Source organism: Salvelinus sp. IW2-2015, linkage group LG18 (assembly GCF_002910315.2).
Source record: "Salvelinus sp. IW2-2015 linkage group LG18, ASM291031v2, whole genome shotgun sequence".
Taxonomy (NCBI): domain Eukaryota; kingdom Metazoa; phylum Chordata; class Actinopteri; order Salmoniformes; family Salmonidae; genus Salvelinus; species Salvelinus sp. IW2-2015.
Genome location: NC_036858.1, coordinates 9,206,312 through 9,230,007, shown reverse-complemented (window position 1 = coordinate 9,230,007; position 23,696 = coordinate 9,206,312). Strand labels below are relative to the sequence as shown.

Genomic DNA, 23,696 nt, shown 5'->3' with positions numbered 1-23,696 from the left:
ATCAAAGTGACACTGGTTAAAGTCAAGTCAAATTTTTCATACAAGTCTGGTAGTTGGCACCGGTTCAGTAATACTTCCCATTCAACACCTGTGTGCTGCCCTGTCCCAAATTCAGATCGGCAGAATTTGAACATTCCCATGGGAATTAGCAACATGCCAGAGGAGGGGGTGTCAGCAAAAAACACATACTACCCATGAGACATTTTCCCTGGAAACATCTGAATGGCAAAGGGACAAACCAATGGTGAGGCACTCAGCAGGAGTACACATAGGCAGGTCAGCGAGTTTCATCCGTGTACTGGTCGAGTGCCCTGGGATCTATCTATACATAGACTTGGAAAAGTTCCATTATCAGAACTCCGTCTCAGAGTGGTGCTCAAATTCAATTCTGTTTCTAACCATTCATGACAAAGTGGTACAGTTGTACTTTATCTAATTACGGTACAAAATGTATGAACCGTATTCTTCAATCATGAATTGAAATGACTGGAAACCTTGGACTTGTGGCCCTTTTACAATCGTGTCCATTGGGCAAATACAACAAAGGGTTGTAAAAAGCCAAAGGGGCCATGGGCCAGAGCATTATAGTGCGGACGTGCCTCATTGGAGTTAAACCTCGTTCTCTCTACCCGTGCCCTCCACTGAGGCTGATTAGTCCATGGCTCTTAGCTGCCAGCAGAGAGCACCAGAGCCAAGCCTGGCTGTGTCCACTGGTAACTGGGACACATCTCACCAGCTGTGATGTGCCAGGGCAGGGTCAAGGCTTCTGTTACTCTCTTCATGCCTCTGCTTGCTACTCACACCTCTTGTTTTCATTGGTCGTCATAACAACTTCTAAGGGGGAAAAGGATAAGGGGGAAAGCAAATAAACATAATGCGTTTCTATGGGCTTATTTTGGACCTAAGCTTGTCACCTGCCTTTCCGCCTTCGGGACGATTCCCATTGTTATAGCGGAGACATGAGCATCTTGTCATTATATACAGACCTCTGTGTAAAGGGAGAGGGGAGAAGTGCATAGGAAGTGAGGTGTCCTTTCCTTGGGAATCTCTATGAACCATACACTCCAACGTTCAGGCAAAAATATGACTCACACATTGCTTATTATTGGGGCGTCAGGTAGCCTAGCGGTTAAATGCGTTGGGCCAGTAGCGAAAGGTCGATGTTTAAAATCCCTGAGCTGACTAGGTGAAAAATCGTTTGATGTGCCCTTGAGCAAGGCACTTAACCCTAATTGCTCCTGTAAGTCGCTCTGGATAAAAGCATCTGCTAAAGGACTAAAATGCAATTGTCCTACAGTACAGCTCAGGAAATATGACTTATGTCTAAATTCAAGCACACAAATGTAAAGTATGTCAGATAATCCATTCACACATGAATGACTGGAAAAGGACTAGTCCCCAATGGAGTTATATATAGTACAAAATCACAATAATAAAAAAATAAAACTAGGCATGTCAGTTAAGAACACATTTTTATTTATAATGACAGCCAAACCCGGACGACGCTGTGCCAAATGTGCGCCGCCCTACAATGCCACAAATACACCCAAAATGGTTGTTTTTCAAACGTAAACYATATATATTTTAAAAATATATTTCACCTCAGTTTGCATACACTTATCAGGGACACAAATTCACCCTCTCTTCAATGAGATAAAATCTTTTAAAAGGAATACATTTTTTTTATTAAAAGAAATAAGAGTGTTTGGTGTAGATTTGTGTACATTTTGATATGAACTAACATTGTGCAAAACAATCATACATACTTCCTATGAACTAGACGTACTATGAAATAGGGAAGTCTGTCACTTTTGTAAAAGCACCACAAATTTCATGAGGAAATAATTTAACTGGGGTTTACCAGTAATTCCTATACTGAAAATCAAAAAAGGCCCAACCATAGAATTAGGAATTAGAATCGTTTAATAAGATCTCTATGGGCACAATCCTGTTTAAATAAGGTTATTTATGATCATTTGTATTGATCACATCAAGATAAAATGACTGATTAAAAACATTTTGCTTTAAATACATTGTATGCATATGATTGTAATGTATTCCAACTATATGATTATAAAGATGTATATAGATAAATAGAAATTACACATTTAAGAAAATGTCTATGACTTGACGGGTTTGAGTGACAGCATTCAGAAAACTGTCAGAGGTTGGACCATCCATCTCGATCCTCACTTCACAGAAAGTAAAGAACCAGCAGCCAAAACATACATAAAATCAAGAAAAATTTTCAATTACATTAACACTGTCGGCTGATCAATGGCTATATAAGTACTTCCAGGCGATAAACTGACAGTCACTTACTAATGCTAGGTTGTGCCCTGCATCAACAAAACATGAAAATCAGCTTTCTTATACTATGTAGCTGTGTTCTTAAGAGTTTGGTATACAAATTAATTTTTGATACGTCTCAAAGCAGGCTTAGAGTGATAGTTCCAACAAGAGGCTATAATACATTCATGTTTCTCATTTGAATAGAGAAAATGGCATGATATGGGGCAGTAGTAACTAAACGTAAATCTAAAAGACATTAAGGATAAACGGAGAAGCTAGCTGCATAAAAATCTTAAAACACTTCTGGATGGACGTTGGGTAGAGATGCTGAATTTTCAAACATTTCTACTTCCTGGTTCTACCCCAATTGAAAACCAAATAAAATCACGGGGAAAAAAGGGAAAAAAAATAGATAGAAAAATACTAAATCTTCAGTCCCTTGTCCATAAGGTCGTGTTCCTCTTATGGCATGTTCTGTAGGTTAGTAAGTGTGCTGGAGGGAGGAACATCAGATCAGTGCTGCTCCTGATTGGCACAGAGACCAGATCAATGCATTCTGATTGGCTCAGAGTCCAAAAGGAACAAAGTCTCTCTTTTTGTTGTGAGTGAAGAAAATATCCCAGGTCAACTCAGCCTGCTGGGAGCAGCCTCCCTGCCCTAGGTGACATGTGTATCCCATGGGGCAGCAGTGCTTGGAGTCTGCGCAGCATACTGCCTGTGAAGAGAAAGCAAGTTTAAAGGAGTAGATTTTTCAACTTGATGTTAGATGGTTCCTCACCCTGAAAGTAGTCTATGGGTCAGGAGAAACTGTAATCCATGGTTAGGTTCTCTTTAAACAACCTCCACAAACGTCAGCAAACTTTAGCCACAACAAGCTAACAATCAATGGAAGTGACAGGGCCATGTAAGCATGTTGTTTTTTTATGCATTTACCGCCCACATATTGGAACGTATGCGCGGCCTATTCACTAGAATTGACGGGCATGTTACCGCCTAAATGGGCAGAACGTTGTATAAAAAGTTGAATGGCACTTACGGTCAAAATCCAAAGTTACATATGTCAAGTTAATTTTCAAAGACGCCGTGTCGCTACCTTTGATTCGGGGCAGCAGGCCCATTCTGTGGGGGAGGTCTTGCAGCATGTCTGCAGTTTGGGACAGCTGTACTCTCCAGCACCGTCACACTTCACATCTAGCCCCGTCTCCGCTGCTCTCTGCTGGGACTCTGCCACCTTTGTCTGGGGAATCATATGGGGGAGAACACCCTCTACCGGTTTCTCACAGGTCCCAGTCTGCATGTTGCAGCTGTAGCCCTGTGGGCAGCAGTGCTCGTGGTCTGTACAGCAAACAGCCTGCGGATAGAGGGCAATAAAGAGAAAGAGAGAAGGAAAGTGTCCCAATTAGACAAAGTGTGTGTACTATATAAATCCAACCCATTATCACAGAAAGTCAATGGAGACGCACCTTGACCAGAGGACAGCAGCCCCATTCTCCTGTGGGCAGCTTGCAGCAGGTGGTCCCAGAGGCACAGCTGCTATTGTTGTCACACTTGACATCTTTCAACATGGCGCCCACAGTCAGGGCCTTCTCCTTGCGGTACCAGGGGATGGTCAGGCGGCCCTTAGTGCAGCAGGTCTTTTGGTCGTCACAGCTGTAGCCGCTGGGGCAGCAGTGGTCTCCGTCGGTACAGCACACCGCCTGGGGAGGAGAAGAACCTTACACTGAGGTCATACAGAGATTACTACTGTATAATCACCATTTCAAATCAAACTTTGTCACGTGTGCCGAATACAAGTGTAGACCTTACCATGAAATGCTTACTTACAAGCCCGTAACCAACAGTGCAGTTCAAGAAAGAGTTAAGAAAATATTTACCAAATAAACTAAAGTAAWWWTTTTTTTAAAGTAACAAAATAACAACGAGGCTATTTATAGGGGGTAGCGGTACCGAGTCAATGTGCGGGGGTACAGGTTAGTCGAGGTAATTTGTACGTGTAGGTAGGGCTGAAGTGACTATGCATAGATAATAAACAGTGAGTAGCAGKAGTGTAAAAACAAATGTGGGGGGGCAATGTAAATAGTCCAGTGACCATTTGATTAATTGTTCAGCAGTCTTATGGCTTGGGGGTAAAAGCTGTTAAGGAGCATTTTGGTCCTAGACCTGGCGCTCCGGTACCACTTGCCGTGCGGAAGCAGAGAAAACAGGTCATGACTTGGGTGACTGGAGTCTGAGAATTTTTTGAATTGGGCCGTACGCTCCACAAGGAGTAAAGATGAGTGAGTAACCCGAAATACTATTTTCATAATTTCAACATGTGGTAATTTTCTGTTATGTAAAATAGCGACAACTTCCAATTGCCTTGTTCATCATAAATAATCATATTTTGAAATGTTGCTGAGGTTGCCACAGGTAAAGGATCCATAGTAAACTCCTTACCTTGGGTAAGGGGCAGCACCCCCACTTGCCAGTCTTTTTCACGAAGCAGCAGGTGGTATCTTTGGGGCAGCTGGTGTGAGGGTCACACATGTTCTTGGCTGGGTGGACGGAGGGGGCACTGGCCTGGGGAAGCCCTCTGTGCAGTGGCAGGCCTGGCAGCTTGGGGACCCAGGGCCGGCTGAGGAGCCCGGGCTTGTCACAGGTCTGTTCGGCCACGTTACACGTGTAGCCTTTAGGGCAGCAGTGCTCGTGGTCGTCACAGCACACCGCCTAAGGGGCAACAATAACATTYTTTCAATGCGGAACTTCTAGTTAAGAGCACCTTGTTTTGTAACCACAACAAATCTGCGCCGGTATTCATAAAGAGTAGGCATGTTGAGACACTATGAATATTGGCCCTGATCTACAGTATCTAGTGTCTTAAAGTGAGAAAACATAAGATATGTCAGCTTAGGACGCTTCTGTAACACACACCCTGGGCCTGAAGTCGAAAAACAATGTTTCTCCAGAATTATACACAACTCTTCAATTCATCTCAGTCTCTATGAAGGGAGTCATTGAATGGGAGAAAGTTAAACTCACATGAGGTAGAGGACAGCATGCCGACTGTCCCGAGTTCTGCCTGCAGCAGGTGGTGCCCCTGGGGCACATGGTCTGTTCGTCACACTTCTCAGTGGCCAGTGGTGTCTGGGTGGGGAGGGCTGGCCCCTTGGCGACCCACGGCATGGTGAAGCCTGAGGGATCATCACAGGTACTGGCCTCCAGGTTACACACGGTGCCGTGGGGGCAGCAGTGGAGGTGGTCGTTGCAACACATCGCCTGAAGGACACAGAACGCACAGGCTTGTTATTACTGAGATAAGTTAGGCTAAAACGTGATGCTTATTTGCCTCAAATTTAATTAAATTACTTACTGAGATGACTGGAATAAAAGACTACTCATGTACAGGGACAGTTGTGGTTTTCAATTAGTCGAGAAAAATTATATTTCATGTCTAGTTACTTCCAGAGTAGAATTTAACATCGACATCATTCAAATCAGATTCAACCTTAGGTAAAGTTGCCTAAAGGTTAGACCCTTAACTTAGCAAGGAACAAGTCAATGGGGGTATATGTGGAAATGGCCGTACATTGGGCAGGGGGCAGCAGGCCCAGTTTCCCGTGGTGGTCTTGCAGCACGTGGATTGGCCCGGGCACGATGTGGACTCGTCACATTTGCTGTTGGGCAGCGGCTCCTCCTCCGACACATAGCTGAAGGCAGGCACCTTGTCCAGCATGGGAACCAGGGCAGAGCCCGAGGAGGGGTCATCACACGTACTCTCTGCCAGGTTACAGATGGTCCCGTGGGGGCAGCAGTGGAGATGGTCATCACAACACACAGCCTATGGGGGAGCTCAAAGGAATCAGTGTGGGGTTCGCTGGTGCAGAAGAGTCCACAGTTTATATAGCGTTTCTGTTTGCATATCTTTAACGCTGCAAGACAAATTTAACCCCACCGACCGTAAAAGAAAAGGCAACACTTGGCAACATGAATAAAGGGAATTACGCAAGATTTCATAATCACGTGAGTCTCAAGGGCTGAGCTGTACTGTCAAGTGTGATAGGAATTTTGACTGACTGACTCTCTCACACACACACACAGTACCTTGGGCAGGGGGCAGCAGACCCATTCTCCATCTAGTGATTTACAGCACGTACTCCCATCAGCACAGGCCACAGAGTCYTTGCAGGGCACAGCATTGACTGGAGGACACAGACCTTCACATGTTAACGTATGGATTTGACACCTCTGGCGAGATGCAGAATAGCAACAGATCTGCCCAAATATAAACTTTCATTCCATTGGTCACTATGCAGTCGTCTATCTTGAATAGCCCGACTTGGATAGTCGGTTGCAAATTGATGTTAACATCATGTGCTAATGTTTGATGTCTAACTTTGTCTCGGGCCTCTGCTCTGTAGGGATGAAGTGGTCAATGTGGCGGGGATTTTGACAGCCATGGGGGTTTGGTCGTGTTTAGACACACAGGTGCCCTGTCCCAGGTCACAGGTAGTGCCCTCTGGACAGCAGTGGAGGTGATCTGAACAGCACACAGCCTGCGGAGAAAGAGAAAGAGCAATCTGGCTAAACTAAAATAATCCTACTTCTTCCAGCTAAATTCTACGACAGCTGACGCATTTCCTTGCAGCTGATTATGGTGGTGAGTCACTGGGCTCAGAGCATAGTACTCACACTGGGCATAGGGCAGCAGCCATAGCTCCCATTCCCCTTCAGGCAACAAGTGGTGTCGTCAGGACACAATGACAACTTGTCTGGGCAATCCACTAAAAGAAAGATGCACATTTAAAAAAATATTGTATAACAACAGAAACTCAAAATAATTGTGATATTTTCTTACAAGAGCACAGAATTCAAAAAGGACCACATACAGTGCATTCGAGAAAGTATTCAGACCCCTTCACTTTTCCACATTGTGTTACGTTACAGCCTGTAGAAATCGTTGTCCTGTTGGAAGGTGAACCTTCGCCCCAGTCTGAGGTCATGAGAGCTCTGGAGCAGGTTTTCAGCGAGGATATCGCTGTACTTTGCTCCGTTCATCTTTCCCTCGATCCTGACTAGTCTCCCAGTCCCTGGCGCTGAAAAACATCCCCACATCATGATGCTGCCACCACCATGCTTCACCGTAGGGATGGTGCCAGGTTTCCTCCAGACGTGACGCTTGGCTTTCAGGCCAAAGAGTTCAATTTTGGTTTCATCAGTCCAGAGAATCTTGTTTCTCATGGTCTGCGTCCTTTAGATGTCTTTTGGCAAACTCCAACCGGGCTGTCATGTGCCTTTTACTTAGGAGTGGCTTCCGTCCGGCCACTTTACCATAAAGGCTGATTGGTGGAGTGCTGCGGAGATGGCTGTCCTTTTGGAAGGTTCTCCCATCTCCACAGAGGAACTCTGGAGCTCTGTCAGAGTGACTATCGGGTTCTTGGTCACCTCCCACACCAAGGCCGTTCTCCCGATTGCTCAGTTTGGCCGGGCGGCCAGCTCTAGGAAGAGTCTTGGTGGTTCCAAACTTCTTCCTTTTAAAAATGATGCCACGGTGTTCTTGGGGACCATCAACGCTGCATAAATGTTTTGGTACCCTTCCCCAGATCTGTGCCTCGACACAATCCTGTCTCGGAGCTTTACGGACAATTCCTTCGCCCTCATGGCCTTGTTTTTGCTCTGACATGCACTGTCAACTGTGAGACCTTATACAGACAGGTGTGTGCCTTTCAAAATCATGTCCAATCAATTGAATTTAGCACAGGTGGACTRCAATCAAGTTGTAGAAACATCAAGGATGATCAATGGAAACAGGATGCKCCTGAGCTCAATTTKGAGTCTCATAACAAAGGGTCTGAATAATTATGTAAATAACGTATTTCTTTTTGTAATTTGTATTAAATTTGCCCAAAAAATTTAAACCTGTTTTCGCCTTTTCATTATGGGGTATTGTGTGTAGATTGACGAGGATTTTTTTATTATATTTAATCAATTTTAGAATGCTGTAACGTAACAAAATGTGGAAAAAGTGAAGGGGTCTGAATATTTTCAGAATCCACTGTAACCCCTCATTCCACTGGAAAGTTACACGCTTACACTACAAACTCAATTAGTAACATCCCAGTAGCCAGGGATTAGGGTGAGAAGTGGTTGGTGCCTCACCATCGTTGGGGATTGCAGGGATCTTCTTGGCCAATGGAGTCCGTGTATTGGGGGAAGTGCACATCTCATGCTCCAGGTCACAGGTTGTGTTGCCAGGGCAACAGTGGAGTTTGTCAGTACAGCACACACCCTGTACAGAACACATGATTTAAGACAGTATATCAGTTTTGAAATGTTCAATCTCTACATCTCCCTTTAGCTACACTTTCCTCACATTGAAACACTTTTTCTTAGGCTAAGACATATGTGACTGACAGTTACTACACATCCGCCTGTGTGTAACACACATTGTGCAACACACAGCTGAACAAAATGGCTTAAGATTGTGTGACCCAGGATCTACTCTGTATTAAAAACTAGGTGGTTTGAGCCCTGAAATCGATTGGCTGACAGCCGTGGTATATCAGACCATATACAACGGGTATGACAAAACATTTATTTTTACTGCTCTGATTACATTGGTAACCAGTTTATACTAGCATTACAGCACTTTGGGGGTTTGTGGTATTTGGCCAATATACCACGGCTAAGGGCTGTAATCCAGACACTCAGCGTTGCGTCGTGCTAAGAACAACCCTTATGGTTGTATTAGCCATATACCACACCTCCTCGTGCCTTATTGCTTAAATGACCCAGCACCAGCCCCAGCTCCACTCACCTCAGGGTAGGGGCAGCAGCCAAAGTCTCCACTGGCCAGTAGGCAACATGTGGTTCCGTCTGGGCACTGGCTCTTACCACCTGGGCAGGTCACTGCTTGTCCAACCACAGCTACTGAGACACCAGGAAGAGAACTGTGTTGTGTTCATTAGGCACCAAATTGAAGAAAACAGACTGAAAAAGGAAGGGACTGTGGACTTTTCCAATTAAGAAACAAAAAAGGGAATTTATTTTTTAAGTTTTCCTTTGTGTGCCCTAATGAACACAACCCTGGAACATAATTCAACAACAACTTCCTGATAATCTTGCAGTTTATTTCTGTCTGTCCCTTCAGTACCTACATTTACATTTACATTTAAGTCATTTAGCAGACGCTCTTATCCAGAGCGACTTACAAATTGGTGCATTCACCTTATGATATCCAGTGGAACAACCACTTTACAATAGTGCATCTAACTATTTTAAGGGGGAGGGGGGGGGTAGGAGTATTACTTTATCCTATCCTAGGTAGTACCTGTCTGCCTCTTCCTTGCAGGCACTTTCTCCCTCATAGGGAACGTGTCCAGMGTGGGCGACACACACTTGGAGTGGGCTAGGTCACATTTGGTGCCCTCTGGACAGCAGTGCATCTTGTCCTCACAGCACACCGCCTTGAGAGAGAAGACAAGGTTTAGAATGCGTTCAGYTGGGCATTCACGCTTCAGCAAACAAAGGAAAGGAGCTTATCAATGACAAAAAGAAGAGCTTGCCCTCACATCAAATTACTTCCAATATGCAAGCAGTTTCCACCAACAGATTCGGGGTACAACAATGTGAGCTGCARTCACTATGCGAATGTATTATGGTACACTGGAAGGAGGCCTTAATTTAACCCATATTTTCAGAACGTCGCCCTTCAGAAAAAATACATAGACGACATCCTACTGGTATGGAGCGGTACTGATGCTCTCCTTKATTTCTTATATTAACTTGTCTGACCTCAATCTCAAATTTACAGCAGAGAGAAGTCGGTAGAAAATAGACTTCTTGGATCTTACAATTCACAAAAATAAAGAAAACAAGTTGGAGTTTGCGGCTTGCGGGAGATGGTAGAGTAGGAATACACTTTACCACGCAACCAGTAACCATCCGGTACTCCTTAAGCGGAACATAACGGTGGGTCAATTCCTAAGARMCCTACATAACTGTAGTAAAGACATAGATTTCGAGCKCAAAGCTAATGATATGCGCACCAGGTTCCTGCAGCGCGTGTATGATAAGAGTGTCATTGAACAGACAAATACCKGTGCTAGAGAGACTGAAAGTCAAAGCCCGTTCACTGGCACTAATTGAAACAAGAACAAAATAGCCCCACATTTGGGTATGGAGTACAGACCATGTGCCGGTCACATCAAACCCATTGTATTGAAACACTGGAACATCCTCAAAAAGTGATCCAGGGCTTGGGCCCCTCTCTCTGAGCGAACCCATTCCAGGGCGCCCTGCCTCAGAAACGTGGGGGCGAGTTGACATAGGGTCACAAAACTGTGAACCYCTATATAAAAATTCTAAATAAAATGGTAGAAAAGTATTTTGAAATACAAAATACCATTCTCTGAAGCATCTTGTTCCAGATACCATGGTGATTTGTTTTTCAAGACTTTCAAATACATATGACTAAARACTCAAAATTAATTAAAATAAATATTTCAAATACATGTAGCTAAAAGAAATAGGCCGACTGCCCATCTCTGTGTATATGCACACCCAAGTCAACTCAAATACACTTGCCAACTGGCACAAGCACGTTTTCAAAGTATTAATATCCTAGGCCGAAGTAGCATTTTTCCCCCGTTCTGGAGTGTTAACCATTACAATCAAATATTTACCATCAAAATTCAGAGACCAAGGGATTATTTCACAAGGCAAGGGTCAGTGTGCCCGCTTTTGCAAATACTATAGAAAAACTTTTTWAAAAACATATTCAATTTCCGCGTATTCTAGCCAGGTCCTTCATTCTGCTTAGTGAAAAACCCCTCCAGCCGTCACTGGGACTAGCTTCATTAACTATGTCTAGCCTGCTGCCTAGTAGTCAGGTCAAGTCACTTTCTAAACAAAGGCTTACTCTGTTAATAGCTGAAGCCAAGCTTACCATTTTATTATCATGCTCAAGAAGACCAGAGGAACTTAGAATGTGCAGATGAATCAATTATTTCAATAAAGGTCCCTCGGGTATTTTAGTGCGCAGTGTTGACYGTTGCAGAATCAACTGAAACATTGTTTCAACACATTACAGTGGTTGTTCCAGGTGAATATTGTACGACCACAGGAAGAAAGAATGGTCCTGAGGCAGCAGTTAAATGCAAGGGGCCTCATTTTGACAGCACTAAAATATGCAAAACACTATGGTATTATTAACCTACAGATTTTTGATCAATGCAATTTTATACTCTCGGAATGTCACCCAATGAGGACTTCCAAATATGGAATAGGCCTTATGGAAAAGTATGTAACGTACCTTGGCCAGGGGACAGCAGCCCCAGGAACCGCCTGGGAGTTCACAGCAGGTAGTGTCGTCTGGACACTCGGCCTCGCCGTCGGGACAAATGACTGCCTTCACTCCCTCCAGCATCTAAAGGAGTGGCAGGCAACGCATATCAATGAGTGAGTTTGAAACATGCGTTACATTTATTCAGGCAACAAAGTTAATTACCATGAATGAATAGGCTTGATAAAATGAAGACATCTAATCTATATTAAACAAAACAGACACAATAGATAATAGACAGAAATACACAGATATATGGATATCGTTGTATTCCCTTTACCAGAGGGCCGATTAGGCGTTTGGCAGGAACTCTTCTGACCCACGGCAGAGAGACGGTTTTATTAAGGCACTTGGAGTGCACTAAATCACACACTGTCCCCTCATAACAGCAATGCAGGTGGTCCAAGCAGCACTCAGCCTGGAGACGGGATTCAAAACAGCGTCATGTTTCACACTATGGGTACGATTCAAAGCGGGGTCTGCTGGACCATCAATATGTCCTGCAGTAACCTCATTTAATCAAGCAATCACATWCACAAACTTTAGACCAGAGACTAGTCACTTACATTCGGTAGTGGACAGCAGCCATATCCKCCGCTGGGCGTCTTGCAGCAGGTGTTCCCCTCTGCACACATCCCACCATCGGGACAAATCAGGGCTGAGGTCAGGCCTAGCAGAGCCAGACACGCCACCCCTATCTGCACAGTCTGAGGAGAGATTAAGAAAACCTAAGACTGTGTGCTTGAGACATATTTCTTCATTTGTTTGATGATGCTATGTCAATAGGTGGGTGGTGGTGAATAACGTTGTGCACAGGTTGATCAATGTTTCAGCTGTAAYCCTACTGGGTTCACCCACATTAGGAATGCAGAAGTCTGTGCTTAACTCCATACATTTGCTCTGAGGTTCATGTCCTTTCCAGGCAAATATTTGTGTGTGCTGGATCACACTAGAACATTTAAACTACAATCTTTAAGTCTTTATCTACACAAAACCGCAATAGCTAGTATGTCATCTGGGGACTTATGAACCTGAAATGGACTACTTCACTCACTCACTCACTGTAGCCTAGTCAGCCATTTCGAGAAACAAGATTGCTAAAATGTTATCAGAATGGACTTTTAGCACATCCAACTCATTCCAAATAAGTACTGTAGCTTGCTAACMAACTAAGCTATAATGCTTATTTAATACTATGGTGTTCAAAGCGGGGTCTGCTGGACCGCCAATATGTCCTGCAGTAACCTCATTTAACCAAGCAATCACACATATGACATATTACCTCGACTAACCGGTGCCCCCCGCACGGTACCCCCCCTGTATATAGTCTCGCTATGGTTATTTTACTGCTGCTATTTAATTACTTGTTAATTTTATTTCTTCTTATTTATTTATTTTTCATTTAAYCTTAATTGTTGGTTAGGGGCTCGTAAGTAAGCATTTCACTTTAAGGTCTACACCAGTTGTATTCAGCGCATGTGACTAATAAAACACTTGATTTTAATACTACTACTACAATGCTTTTAATTTAGTCTCAACAGTGTTGGAGGGGAATCTCTTACCATTGCCAGAGAGTCTGAGAAGAGGGCTTATGAGGGAATATCGTCATATAAGTTAGCCTTCTAAAGATGAAAGYAAACAAGAGTAACAGTACGCCATTATCAGACGATCACAACAACAATGAATGYCAGAGCTGACAGTTGTCGCTWGCGAACGTTAGATAGCTGGCAGTGGCTAGTAGCATATTAGCTAGCAAGTTAAGAAAATTAAATTGGTCAGGCGTGACGCCCGACAAAATGTATGAAATGTGTCATCTACCTTCGTGTGCGATGTACAAGTTCAAACTTGTTAAATTATCATTCATTCGAAGCGACGTTGGAGTATTATGCGGTCTGGGGTGACTTCGGCTTTTTTCTGAAAACAAGATACGCGCACCGTGTGACCATGGGCCTGGTTCCAAATCGTTATCAGTCGCCCTACTGGGGAGCGAGGCGACGCAACAACCAACTGACAAATGGCTACAACATATGATGTGGTTAGCTGATAGTTAAAATACCTATCCAGGCGTTGTAAGATCTGTTAGGCGTCAGCAACGTCTAAGCATCGGAACCGCCCATTAACTGTCATATTTTTCTCTCAGTTGGAGAACCTGTAGAACTGACTTCTCAGTAAGGAACTAAATCAATATAATACATGATTGTTAAATATATTTGTCAATACTGTAACTAACCAAGCGTTGATTAAACCGTACCAGATTGGTACAGGAATAACACAGATAGAACAAAGAGACACGTTTCACCACATGTATAAATCTGAAGCATCAGTTTGGGATGTCCATTCCCCACCAAATATAGTGAGGAGAGGAAGCCCAGTGACTGGCAGTGGGAGAGTTTGYAGCGAGATGGAACTGGGCCGACATTCTACAGATTTAATGTGTTATGACTTTTTAACCTCTGTCATATCGTGGATTCAGAGCTATCTATATAATAGAAAACAGAAGGTTTTATTTCATGGAAGCTTCTCTAATGTTAAACATGTCAAATGTGGTGTATTGCAGGACAGCTCTCTTGGCCCTCTACTCTTTTCTATTTACCAATGACCTGCCACTGGCATTAAACAAAGCCTGTGTGTAAAGGAATGCTGGTTGATTCAACCCTATACGTGCCAGCAACCACAGATTCAGATCAATTTTATTATTCCACCAGGGGGAAATTCATTGGGTTATGTGCTCAAAAAGACAGCACATAAAACATGAAAACACAGAAACTACACAACAGAATCCAATCAAAGTGCCACAGCTATACYCTTAAAGTGAACGTGCATTYTGGTGTATACTCGAGGGACCYACAGACGATGTATTATACAGCCTAATGGCTGTTGAAATAAAAGAGTCCCCATATCTATCTGTTTTAATTTTCTTTWGAAAAAGTCTCTTTCCCCTTGTCCGGCTGCTGCTGTGACTGAATTTTGAGTGCAGGGGATGAGTACTGTCCTGTAAAATGCTTTTAAGTTTTAGGAGGATGAGTTTTGTGTACAGGTTGGTGGCTGATTCTTGATCTATGCCAATTATCCTTCCAGTCGTCTTAATCAAGTGCTGAAGCTTGACTAGGTCTTGCACTCGCATGTTTCCAAACACGCAAATCAGACCAAAGGACAGCACACTCTACAGGACAGATTTATAGAACATTTGTAAGATGTGGCGGTCGACATTAAAAAAACATTCTCTGTTGCAATTTCTTTATRTTTGCAAAGACACAGTCATTGAATTTCAGTTTATTGTCTATTTAGATTCCCAGCTACTTATATGTGGTCACTCTAATGACTGATTCCCTATTGATCTTCGTAGGGGTTAGTGGTGTTGTTCCTTCTGAAATCCATTTCCATCTCTTTTGTTATGTCAGCGGTTATTTCAAGAAAGTTATCTACGCGCCACTGGACGAATTTTGCAATTTCTCTGTCAAAACCTTGAAGAGAGACTTGGGCGTTTATTTCAAGAAAGTTATCTACGCGCCACTGGACGAATTTTGCAATTTCTCTGTCAAAACCTTGAAGAGAGACTTGGTCTGGGTGGAGCAAATCCACAACAGCTGTGTCATCTGCATATTAAAAAATGACCTGGAACGCGCCCAGTCTTTGCCTYCAGCTGATTTCTGACCAATCACTGGTTAGGTGTATGGTTCGTTACTTCCGTTTCCGCTCCGCTATCGAAGCCCTCCCCCCTTACTGGCAGAAAGAGAATCGAGAACACCCAAAATAGTTTTAAAAAGCTTCTAACAGCTCGCATTTCAATAAAATAAACCACTGAGCGTAACGTGTGTGTGTTGAGGCAGGCGGAGTTTGCAAGAATTTGTTACGAATTCAGGTGGTGAGTGAACGCACCTGTAGCCACCTGTCTAGCCAATAGCTAGCTGGCTYGGTACAGTAGCTAACTGCCGGCACAGAGACGTGACCCTTTGCCAAAYTTTCTAAAAGTGACGTTGTTTACAAGGAGTGCAAGGTGCAATGTAGTGAAGTTAAAGTAAACGTTGTGAAAAATATAAATAGTTAAAGTACAGATACCCCAAAAAACTACTTAAGTAGTACTTTATACCACTGCACACAAACTATCTAGGTCAATTAGGGGAGAGGTGTTGTGCCGTGAGGTGTTGCTTTATCTGTTTTTTGAAAATTGGTTTGCTGTTTATTTTAGCAATATGAGATGGAGCGGAGTTCCATGCAACAATGGCTCTATATAATACTGTAGGCTTTCTTGAATTTGTGGACTGTGAAAAGACCCCTGGTGGCATGTCTGGTGGGGTAAGTGTGTGTGTCCGAGCTGTGTGTAAATTGATTGCAAACAATTTGGGATTTTCAACACATGAATGTTTCTTATAAAAAGAAGAAGTGATGCAGTTAGTCTCTCCTCAACTCTTAGCCAAGAGAGACTGGCATGCATAGTATMTATATCAGKCCTCTGATTACAATGAAGAYCAAGACATGCKGCTCTGTTCTGGGCCAGCTGCAGCTTAACTAGGTCTTTCCTTGCAGCACTCGACCACACGACTGGATAATAATCAAGATAAGACAAAACTAGAGCCTCTCAGAACTTGCTTTTTGGATTGTGGGGTGAAAGAATCAGAGCATCTCTTTATTACAGACAGACCTCTACCCATCTTTACAACCATTSAATCTATATGTTTAGACCATGAGTGTTCTTATATGTCCTAGATATAAGACAGACACTTCAAAACCTTTTTCATTTTGACTGTCTTTTTTTTGTTGCCATTTATGAATGTGTTATTCAATGCGTTTCTATGGGCWAAATWWAAAAATTATCCCAAAAAATGTATATACCTAAAGGAGTCCTACAATTCAAAATCAAATAGCTAAATGATCCATGGTATAACCATCTTAAAATAATTAAATATGTTAGCTTACACTCTAAAAATTAGGGGTTCAACTGGACTTCTTCTAAGATCCTCAAAGATCCCCGAAGAACTTTAGGGTTCTTGGCAATGAAAAACAGCCCCAAAAGGTTCTTCAAAGAGCTTCTTAGGAGTTGGGGTTAATCGAGGAACCCCCATTGTTAATGGAGTTCTTCCTCGAAATTCACAATTGCACCTGAAAACGCTCGTGCCAAGTTTGAATGTGACAACAGTTAAAAAGGAAAGTTGGGTTGATGTTTGGCTCTGAATATGTATTGAAATAATTGATATAATAATATTAAATACTAATGAATAACAAAGATAATTATGGTCTTCTGTGAATAGCTTCCATAACGTTACTATAGCTATAGTTCAGAAGAATTTGCGTAAATATTCGAAAGCCGGTGTTGTGCCGAAAAGCTCCCCCCTGCCAGAATCCCCCCCCCCCCCGCGTTAACGCGCACTCACTCAATTTGTCATTGCTGCGACTTGCTTGAACACGCACGCACTCAAATCTTCATTGCTGCGACTTGCTTGCTAGTTGAGATTTCTGATCAAGTTAGGCTGCGTTTCATTAGATTTTTTATTTTGGTTTGATCGCTAGTAATGTCTGCAGTTTTCGGTTTGGTTATTTGTTTCAAGTGTATTAGTCTATAAATAAATCTCTTTGCCAGAATTCGTCATCTCGCCCATGTCTTATTCGACTAGTAGTTGTTCTGAAATGTTTATAGCTTGCCTACATTTTACTCCCTTCTCTATGTTTAATATAACACACATACATTAATTATTAATTTCGGTTGCCTATCCTGACGTGCATTTTGTTCATAAGAAAGTATTTGACTCTGATGTCTGCCACAGAAAGTATATGACCACACAATAAGGAAATTAGAAGGGGGGGGAATTTTCGGCAAGGCCATTTTATTGCCGCCGAACCCCCCCCCCCCCCCCCCTTCTATCTTGGAATTGAAGGCCTGGCACACTTCAGAATAATTTTGGTAGCTCATGTTGACCAGTAGTATGTGCCACAGAAAGTATTTGACTCTAGCCACAAAATTAAGGAAATTAGAAGGAGGGGGGTTTAGGCAAGGCTATTTTTTTGCCTGCTGAAATTCCCCCACTTCTATCTTGGGACTGCAAGGCTGGCACACTTCTGAATAATTTTGATATTCCACGTTGACCAGTAGTGTGTGCCACATAAAGTTTTTGACTCTAGCCACAAAATTAAGGAAATTAGAAGGGGGGGGGGGATTTCGTAAAACGCAATTTTCTATCTTGGAATTGCAAGGCCTGGCATACTTCAGAATCATTTTTGGTGACCTATCATGTCCTCTGATTGTGTGCCACAGGAGGTATTAGACTCTAATCACAAAAGGAAGTAGTTATTTCAGCAATAATAGTTTTCAGAGCCCTCTACTGTTCTCTCTACCCATTCCTCAATCCCCCATCCCATTGTGCTTTTCCCTCTTATGGCTTTTCCTACATTCTTTTAGACTTTTTCTGATTTCGTTTTTAAGAATGTAGGTACATTAGTAATAATAACAATAATATTAACAGTAATAAATCAAAAATGTGTACTCTGGGCGAAAAAGAAAGTTCAAATATATAAGTCAACATGAGTGCATATCCATAATCACAGTAAACTGTTATAATATTAGAAACCAAATAAGATMTTTTTTTATAAATGCATAATAATATAACAAACAAAACTATGACTGAATGTGCCTCCATGAAGAATCCCCTCCCCAATAGGTCCCTTCGCACTCAATAGGACACCCCCAGCACTACCATCCCCATCAACCTCTCCCCACCCCTCAACCACAAAACACAATAATGATAATAATAATAGAAATTTAAATAAAATATATATATACCAAGATACACATACACATACACACACATGTACAGTACACATACATAAACATATTCYCAGGACACTCAATTTATCTCTTATCTCTTTTCCTACATCAGATATGCAGGTGACATTTCCACCTGGATGACAGCACATAATCAGCAACACGGAGATGCTCTTCATCCGAGGGAATGCCTGCCCATTCTCAGATGTTAGATAATCCCAGATGATCACATGTCATTTACATTCCAGCCCTTGTCAGCTCCAGATTTGACTTCAACTCACACCCTGCTGGAATCCCTGCATTCTCAGATTCCCCTCAGTTATTAATCTCTATATTGTAATCAATAAAGTGTTTCAAAATGCGGTACTTTTATTAATAACATATAAACTCAGCAAAAAAAGAAACGCCCCTTTTTCATGACCCTGTCTTTCAAAGATAATTCGTTAAAATCCTAATAACTTCACAGATCTTCATTGTAAAGGGTTTAAACACGGTTTCCCATGCTTGTTCAATGAACCATAAACAATTAATCAACATGCACCTGTGGAATGGTTGTTTAAACACTAACAGCTTACAGACGGTAGACAATTAAGGTCACAGTTATGAAAACTTAGGACACTAAAGAAGCCTTTCTACTGACTGTGAAAAACACCAAAAGAAAGATGCCCAGGGTCCCTGCTCATCTGTGTGAACGTGCCTTAGGCATGCTGCAAGGAGGCTTGAGGACTGCAGATGTGGCCAAGGCAATAAATTGCCATTTTTGTACTGTGAGACGCCTAAGACAGGGCTACAGGGAGACAGGACGGACAGCTGATCATCCTCACAGGGGCAGACCATGTGTAACAACACCTGCACAGGATCGGTACATCTGAACATCACACCTGCGGAACAGGTACAGGATGGCAACAACAACTGCCCGAGTTACACCAGGAACGCACAATCCCTCCATCAGTGCTTAGACTGTCCGCAATAGGCTGAGAGAGGCTGCACTGAGGCTTGTAGGCCTGTTGTAAGGCAGGTCCTCACCAGACATCACCGGCAACAACCCACCGTCGCTGGACCAGACAGGACTGGCAAAAAGTGCTCTTCACTGACGAGTCGCAGTTTTGTCTCAGCAGGGGTGATGGTCGGATTCGCGTTTATTGTCGAAGGAATGAGCGTTACACCGAGGCCTGTACTCTGGAGCGGGATCGATTTGGAGGTGGAGGGTCCGTCATGGTCTGGGGCGGTGTGTCTCATCGGACTGACCTTGTTGTCATTGCAGGCAATCTCAACGCTGTGCGTTACAGGGAAGACATCCTCCTCCCTCATGTGGTACCCTTCCTGCAGGCTCATCCTGACATGTCCCTCCACCATGACAATGCCACCAGCCATACTGCTCGTTTGGTGCGTAAATTTCCTGCAAGGCAGGAATGTCAGTGTTCTGCCATGGACAGTGAAGAGCCCGGATCTCAATTCCATTGAGCACATCTGGGACCTGTTGGATCGGAGGGTGAGGGCTTGGGCCATTTCCCCCAGAAATGTCCGGGAACTTGCAGGTGCCTTGGTGGAAGAGTGGGCTAACATCTGACAGCAATAACTGGCAAATCTGATGCAGTCCATGAGGAGGAGATGCACTGCAGTACTTAATGCAGCTGGTGGCCACACCAGATACTGACTGTTACTTTTGATATTGACCCTCCCCCCCCTTTGTTCAGGGACACATTATTCAATTTCTGTTAGTCACATTCAACAAATTGTTGAATATTGTGTTCATACAAATATTTACACATGTTAAGTTTGATGAAAATAAACGCAGTTGACAGTGAGAGGACGTTTCTTTTTTTCCCTTAGTTTATGTTCAGATCATTCCTGAGAGAGAAGGGGTGTAATATCTCCAGATGGGCATGTGGTACCCTTCCTCACCCATGCCAACAAGATGCTACTTCTTGTGGGGTCTTTGCCTTGAAAGAAAGTATGAGAGTATAAGTAATGTACAATTAACCTACTGAAAGTATACTGACTAAAAGGCAAAACAGAACTGTCAAATTATATTATAGCTGTGTCGTTGTATACCTGCGAATTAGAATCTTAAGTGTAACATCATTTTGTTGGGGAAAACTGAAATGCCCATCAAATTTTTTCCCCAGTTTGCTGAATGTGTTCTGAAGGAGTCGTCGATAGTCTTTTCAAATACGGACAAAGATGTTAACATCATGAGAGAAGAAATAGCAGTCACTCTCCTCCAAAACACTGGTATATTCAACTTCTAATTTAATATAATTGTAGAAAAAAACAAACATTTATATGGATCTTTCAAGGTTATCTTTGATCCAACTTCTGACTAGATGGCCACTAAAACACATGTATTTAAATAATTATGTTACAAGACACCTATACTATTCCCTGGTTCCCTGTTAGCTCAGAAAAATATATGTAAAGATATAGACTACGTGACATTATGTTTTGCGGGATGACCTGAGCCAACTGTGCCACTTCTGTGGGGAGGTGGACAGTAATGAGGGTAATTGCTTGTTCACTTCTAAAGGAATTTTTAGGAGTACGAATTTGTATAAGCAGTAATATTTGTAGAGGTAGTATCATCCGCCCTGTCTGATAATGAAATAATTGTAATTCAAGAAAATGTATTTAATGTTTTAAATATATTAACAATTTTCATCATACATTTCAGGTTGGTTGTGACCGCTGCCCATGATGGTTCCACCAGTCCTGTATGAAAACCATCCCATCAATAGAGGATTATTATCATGACACAAGGTGAGACGCAGACACAGGAGGCAGATGGTTGAAGTCTTACAATGTTTATTAATCCAAAGGGGTAGGCAAGAGAATGGTCGTYTACAGGCAAAAGGTCAAAACCAGTTCAGAGTCCAATAGGGACTGAAGGGTAGGCAGAATCAAGGTCAGGGCAGGCAGGATGATCAGGCAGGRGGGAAAGTAGTCCAGAGTCAGGCAGGGGTCAAAACCGGGAGGACTAGCAAAAGAGAATAGAAAAAGAGTATGGGGGAAACCACGCTGGTTGACTTGACTAAACATACATGACGAACTGGCACAGAGAGACAGGAAACACAGGGATAAATACGCTGGAGAAAATAAGCGACACCTGGAGGGGGTTAAGACAATCAGCGACACCTGGAGGGGGTTAAGACAATCACAGGGACGGGTGAAACAGATCAGGGCGTGACAATTATATCTGCGTGGCCTGTCAGTACTAGGTTAGGCTTGAGTTCCAGGCGACGGTATCACCTGGAAAACTTTCCATAAAAAGTGGACTAAATGTTCAGTCGAGCTGTTGCAGCTTTCCAATATTTGTTTATGTTATTTATTGTCTTTTTTTATTTGATTTATTGTAATTGTATATCTTATTATGCAAAGATCTGAATTTGTATTTCTTATTTAATGTTTGTTAACAAACTTAACTTTATGTGATGTTTTTCTGTTATTGTGTGATAATATTTGTATATTATCATTATTTTCTTAAACATTACAAACTTTTTCTAAAAAAAATTCTTTATTAGGGATAGCCCCCTTTTTTTAAATGTTCACCTAAATTACATACCCAAATCTAACTGCCTGTAGCTCAGGCCCTGAAGCATGAATATGCATATTCTTAGTACCATTTGAAAGGAAACGCTTTGAAGTTTGTGGAAATGTGAATTGAATGTAGGAGAATATAACACAATAGATCTGGTAGAAGAAAATACAATGAAGAAACCAACCAGTGTTTTTTACCACCATCTTTGAAATTCAATAGAAAGGTCACCGTTAAAGCCATCACTCTGGAAGGTTAAATGCAGCATTTGAAGTGTACATTTAACCTACATAGCAGTCAATACAAACTGAAATCTATTAGCATACAAATGTGTGCAAATGATCTTTTCAGATCTTCTCAGAAATGAATCAAGTCCATGGAATGGATATAGACAAAAAGATAATTCAAGGACTAGCGGAGGTAGAGAGGCGAGGCAGGGGTGAGGACATCATCCTGCTATTTTGACAGTCCCTGAAGTACAATACAGAAGAGGTATTTGCTCTTATTCCTTCCATTTCTCTAATGTATTTTGTAATAAAATTAGCAAGTGTAGTAAGATCATTGCTTTACTTTACAAGGACTCGGGACCACAGCAGCAATCCTGCTCTTGCCCTACCTCTTCAATGAGGACCCGAGTGGCCTTTATTGTCTGTGACAAGGTATGCTTATGCACAAATMATCTGTTTCTTCATAAACAATAGGTGTTCATGCTTATATAAAACAACAGCTGAACATTTGTTATGTTCTTTGTTGATTGTATGTGTATTAATCTTTTCTTACTGTTGTTGACACAGATTTCACCACTTCCCACTTACTGCACATCGGCGGAAATCCATTTCACCATGAGAGTGAAATCACTCTGGCCTTTGCTGGGGAGAACTTCCACGCCCTAGAGGACTTCCCCATGGGACTTGGGGCTCTGTTATGGCTGTATTTTTTTATTTTCCGTTAAATTTCCCKAAAATGTCAGAAAAATACTTATGTTCTTAAGTTACTGTGTTCTGGGGATAAGAGAAGTTGGGGTGAAGTTACCAGGGCCAGTCATAAAGATGGCAAACTTCCTAACATATAACTAAGTGGTTGTTGGACACACACATTAAAGCTAAAAAATCTGTATTTAGCATCAAGTCTACAATATTGTTAGTTTACCTATGATTCATTTTTCATGTATGTTGTTTTTATTGTACATTATTTTATTGAAAATAAAATGTAATGAAAAGCACTATACAAAGTAAATGTATTATTTATTATGGTCTGACATGTCTGCAGAAATGTTGCAATTTTGTAATGTGTTTTGCTTGTTTTGTAAATATTAATTCACATTTGTGGTGCCACTAAATAAACAATGAATTATTTAAATCAATATTGTCAATATTGTTATTACTATTACAATATTTTTTCATAATGGAGGGAGGGTGGACAGGGAGTTTTAAAAAATGAACCCCAAAAGGTTATTCGAGGAACCATTGTAAGGGGTTCTTCAAAGAACTTATAGGGTTTCCCACAAAAGGTTCTTCAATAACCTTTTTCAAGAGTTCTTCTAATAACTTTTAGGGGTTCCCCCACAGTTTCAATTTGAAGAACCCTTAAAGGATACCTCCAGGAACCTTAACGTTTTAGAGTGTAGTAGAACCCCCTCACTGCTTAAACTTTCAGAGGTTAAACTGTGCCTGTGTGATCACATTAGAAACTTTTTTTTTATCAAGAAAGGGCACGTAATAAGTGATCCTGCAAGGAGCAGCGACAGTTTCATCAGCTACCCCATATAAGCACATGAGGGGGAGGAGTTTCTGTGA

At 42.2% G+C, this 23,696-nt stretch overlaps 1 protein-coding gene and 1 long non-coding RNA gene across 6 annotated transcripts; one reads left to right on the top strand and one right to left on the bottom strand.

Moving 5' to 3' along the window:
* Positions 1–1,455: 1,455 nt before the first annotated feature.
* LOC111978337 (progranulin) lies at positions 1,456–13,596 on the bottom strand. Of its 3 annotated transcripts, none has more exons than XM_024008345.2 (17): positions 13,430–13,596; positions 13,174–13,199; positions 12,178–12,318; positions 11,892–12,029; positions 11,582–11,695; positions 9,599–9,734; positions 9,086–9,198; positions 8,428–8,557; positions 6,961–7,052; positions 6,665–6,824; positions 6,373–6,470; positions 5,858–6,109; positions 5,311–5,547; positions 4,729–4,998; positions 3,756–3,989; positions 3,386–3,643; positions 1,456–3,007 (listed from the first exon to the last, which is right to left on the bottom strand). In XM_024008345.2, exons 1-17 carry the CDS (start codon positions 13,473–13,475, stop codon positions 2,858–2,860), a joined length of 2,595 nt encoding a protein of 864 aa, XP_023864113.1. In that variant the 5' UTR covers positions 13,476–13,596; the 3' UTR covers positions 1,456–2,857. The 3 variants fall into 3 exon arrangements, with proteins under 3 accessions (XP_023864113.1, XP_023864114.1, XP_023864115.1); XM_024008346.2 differs by having other exon boundaries at positions 9,086–9,195; XM_024008347.2 differs by having other exon boundaries at positions 13,174–13,233; positions 13,430–13,595.
* Positions 13,597–15,321: 1,725 nt separating this feature from the next.
* On the top strand, positions 15,322–23,216 carry LOC111978336 (uncharacterized). 3 transcript variants are annotated; one of them, XR_002896438.2, is made up of 5 exons: positions 15,322–15,907; positions 21,040–21,125; positions 22,252–22,392; positions 22,479–22,559; positions 22,695–23,216. It is a non-coding gene; the product is annotated as an uncharacterized lncRNA (long non-coding RNA). The 3 variants fall into 3 exon arrangements; XR_002879151.3 differs by lacking the exon at positions 15,322–15,907 and adding an exon at positions 17,473–20,603; XR_011481401.1 differs by lacking the exon at positions 22,252–22,392.
* The last annotated feature ends 480 nt before the right edge of the window (positions 23,217–23,696 follow it).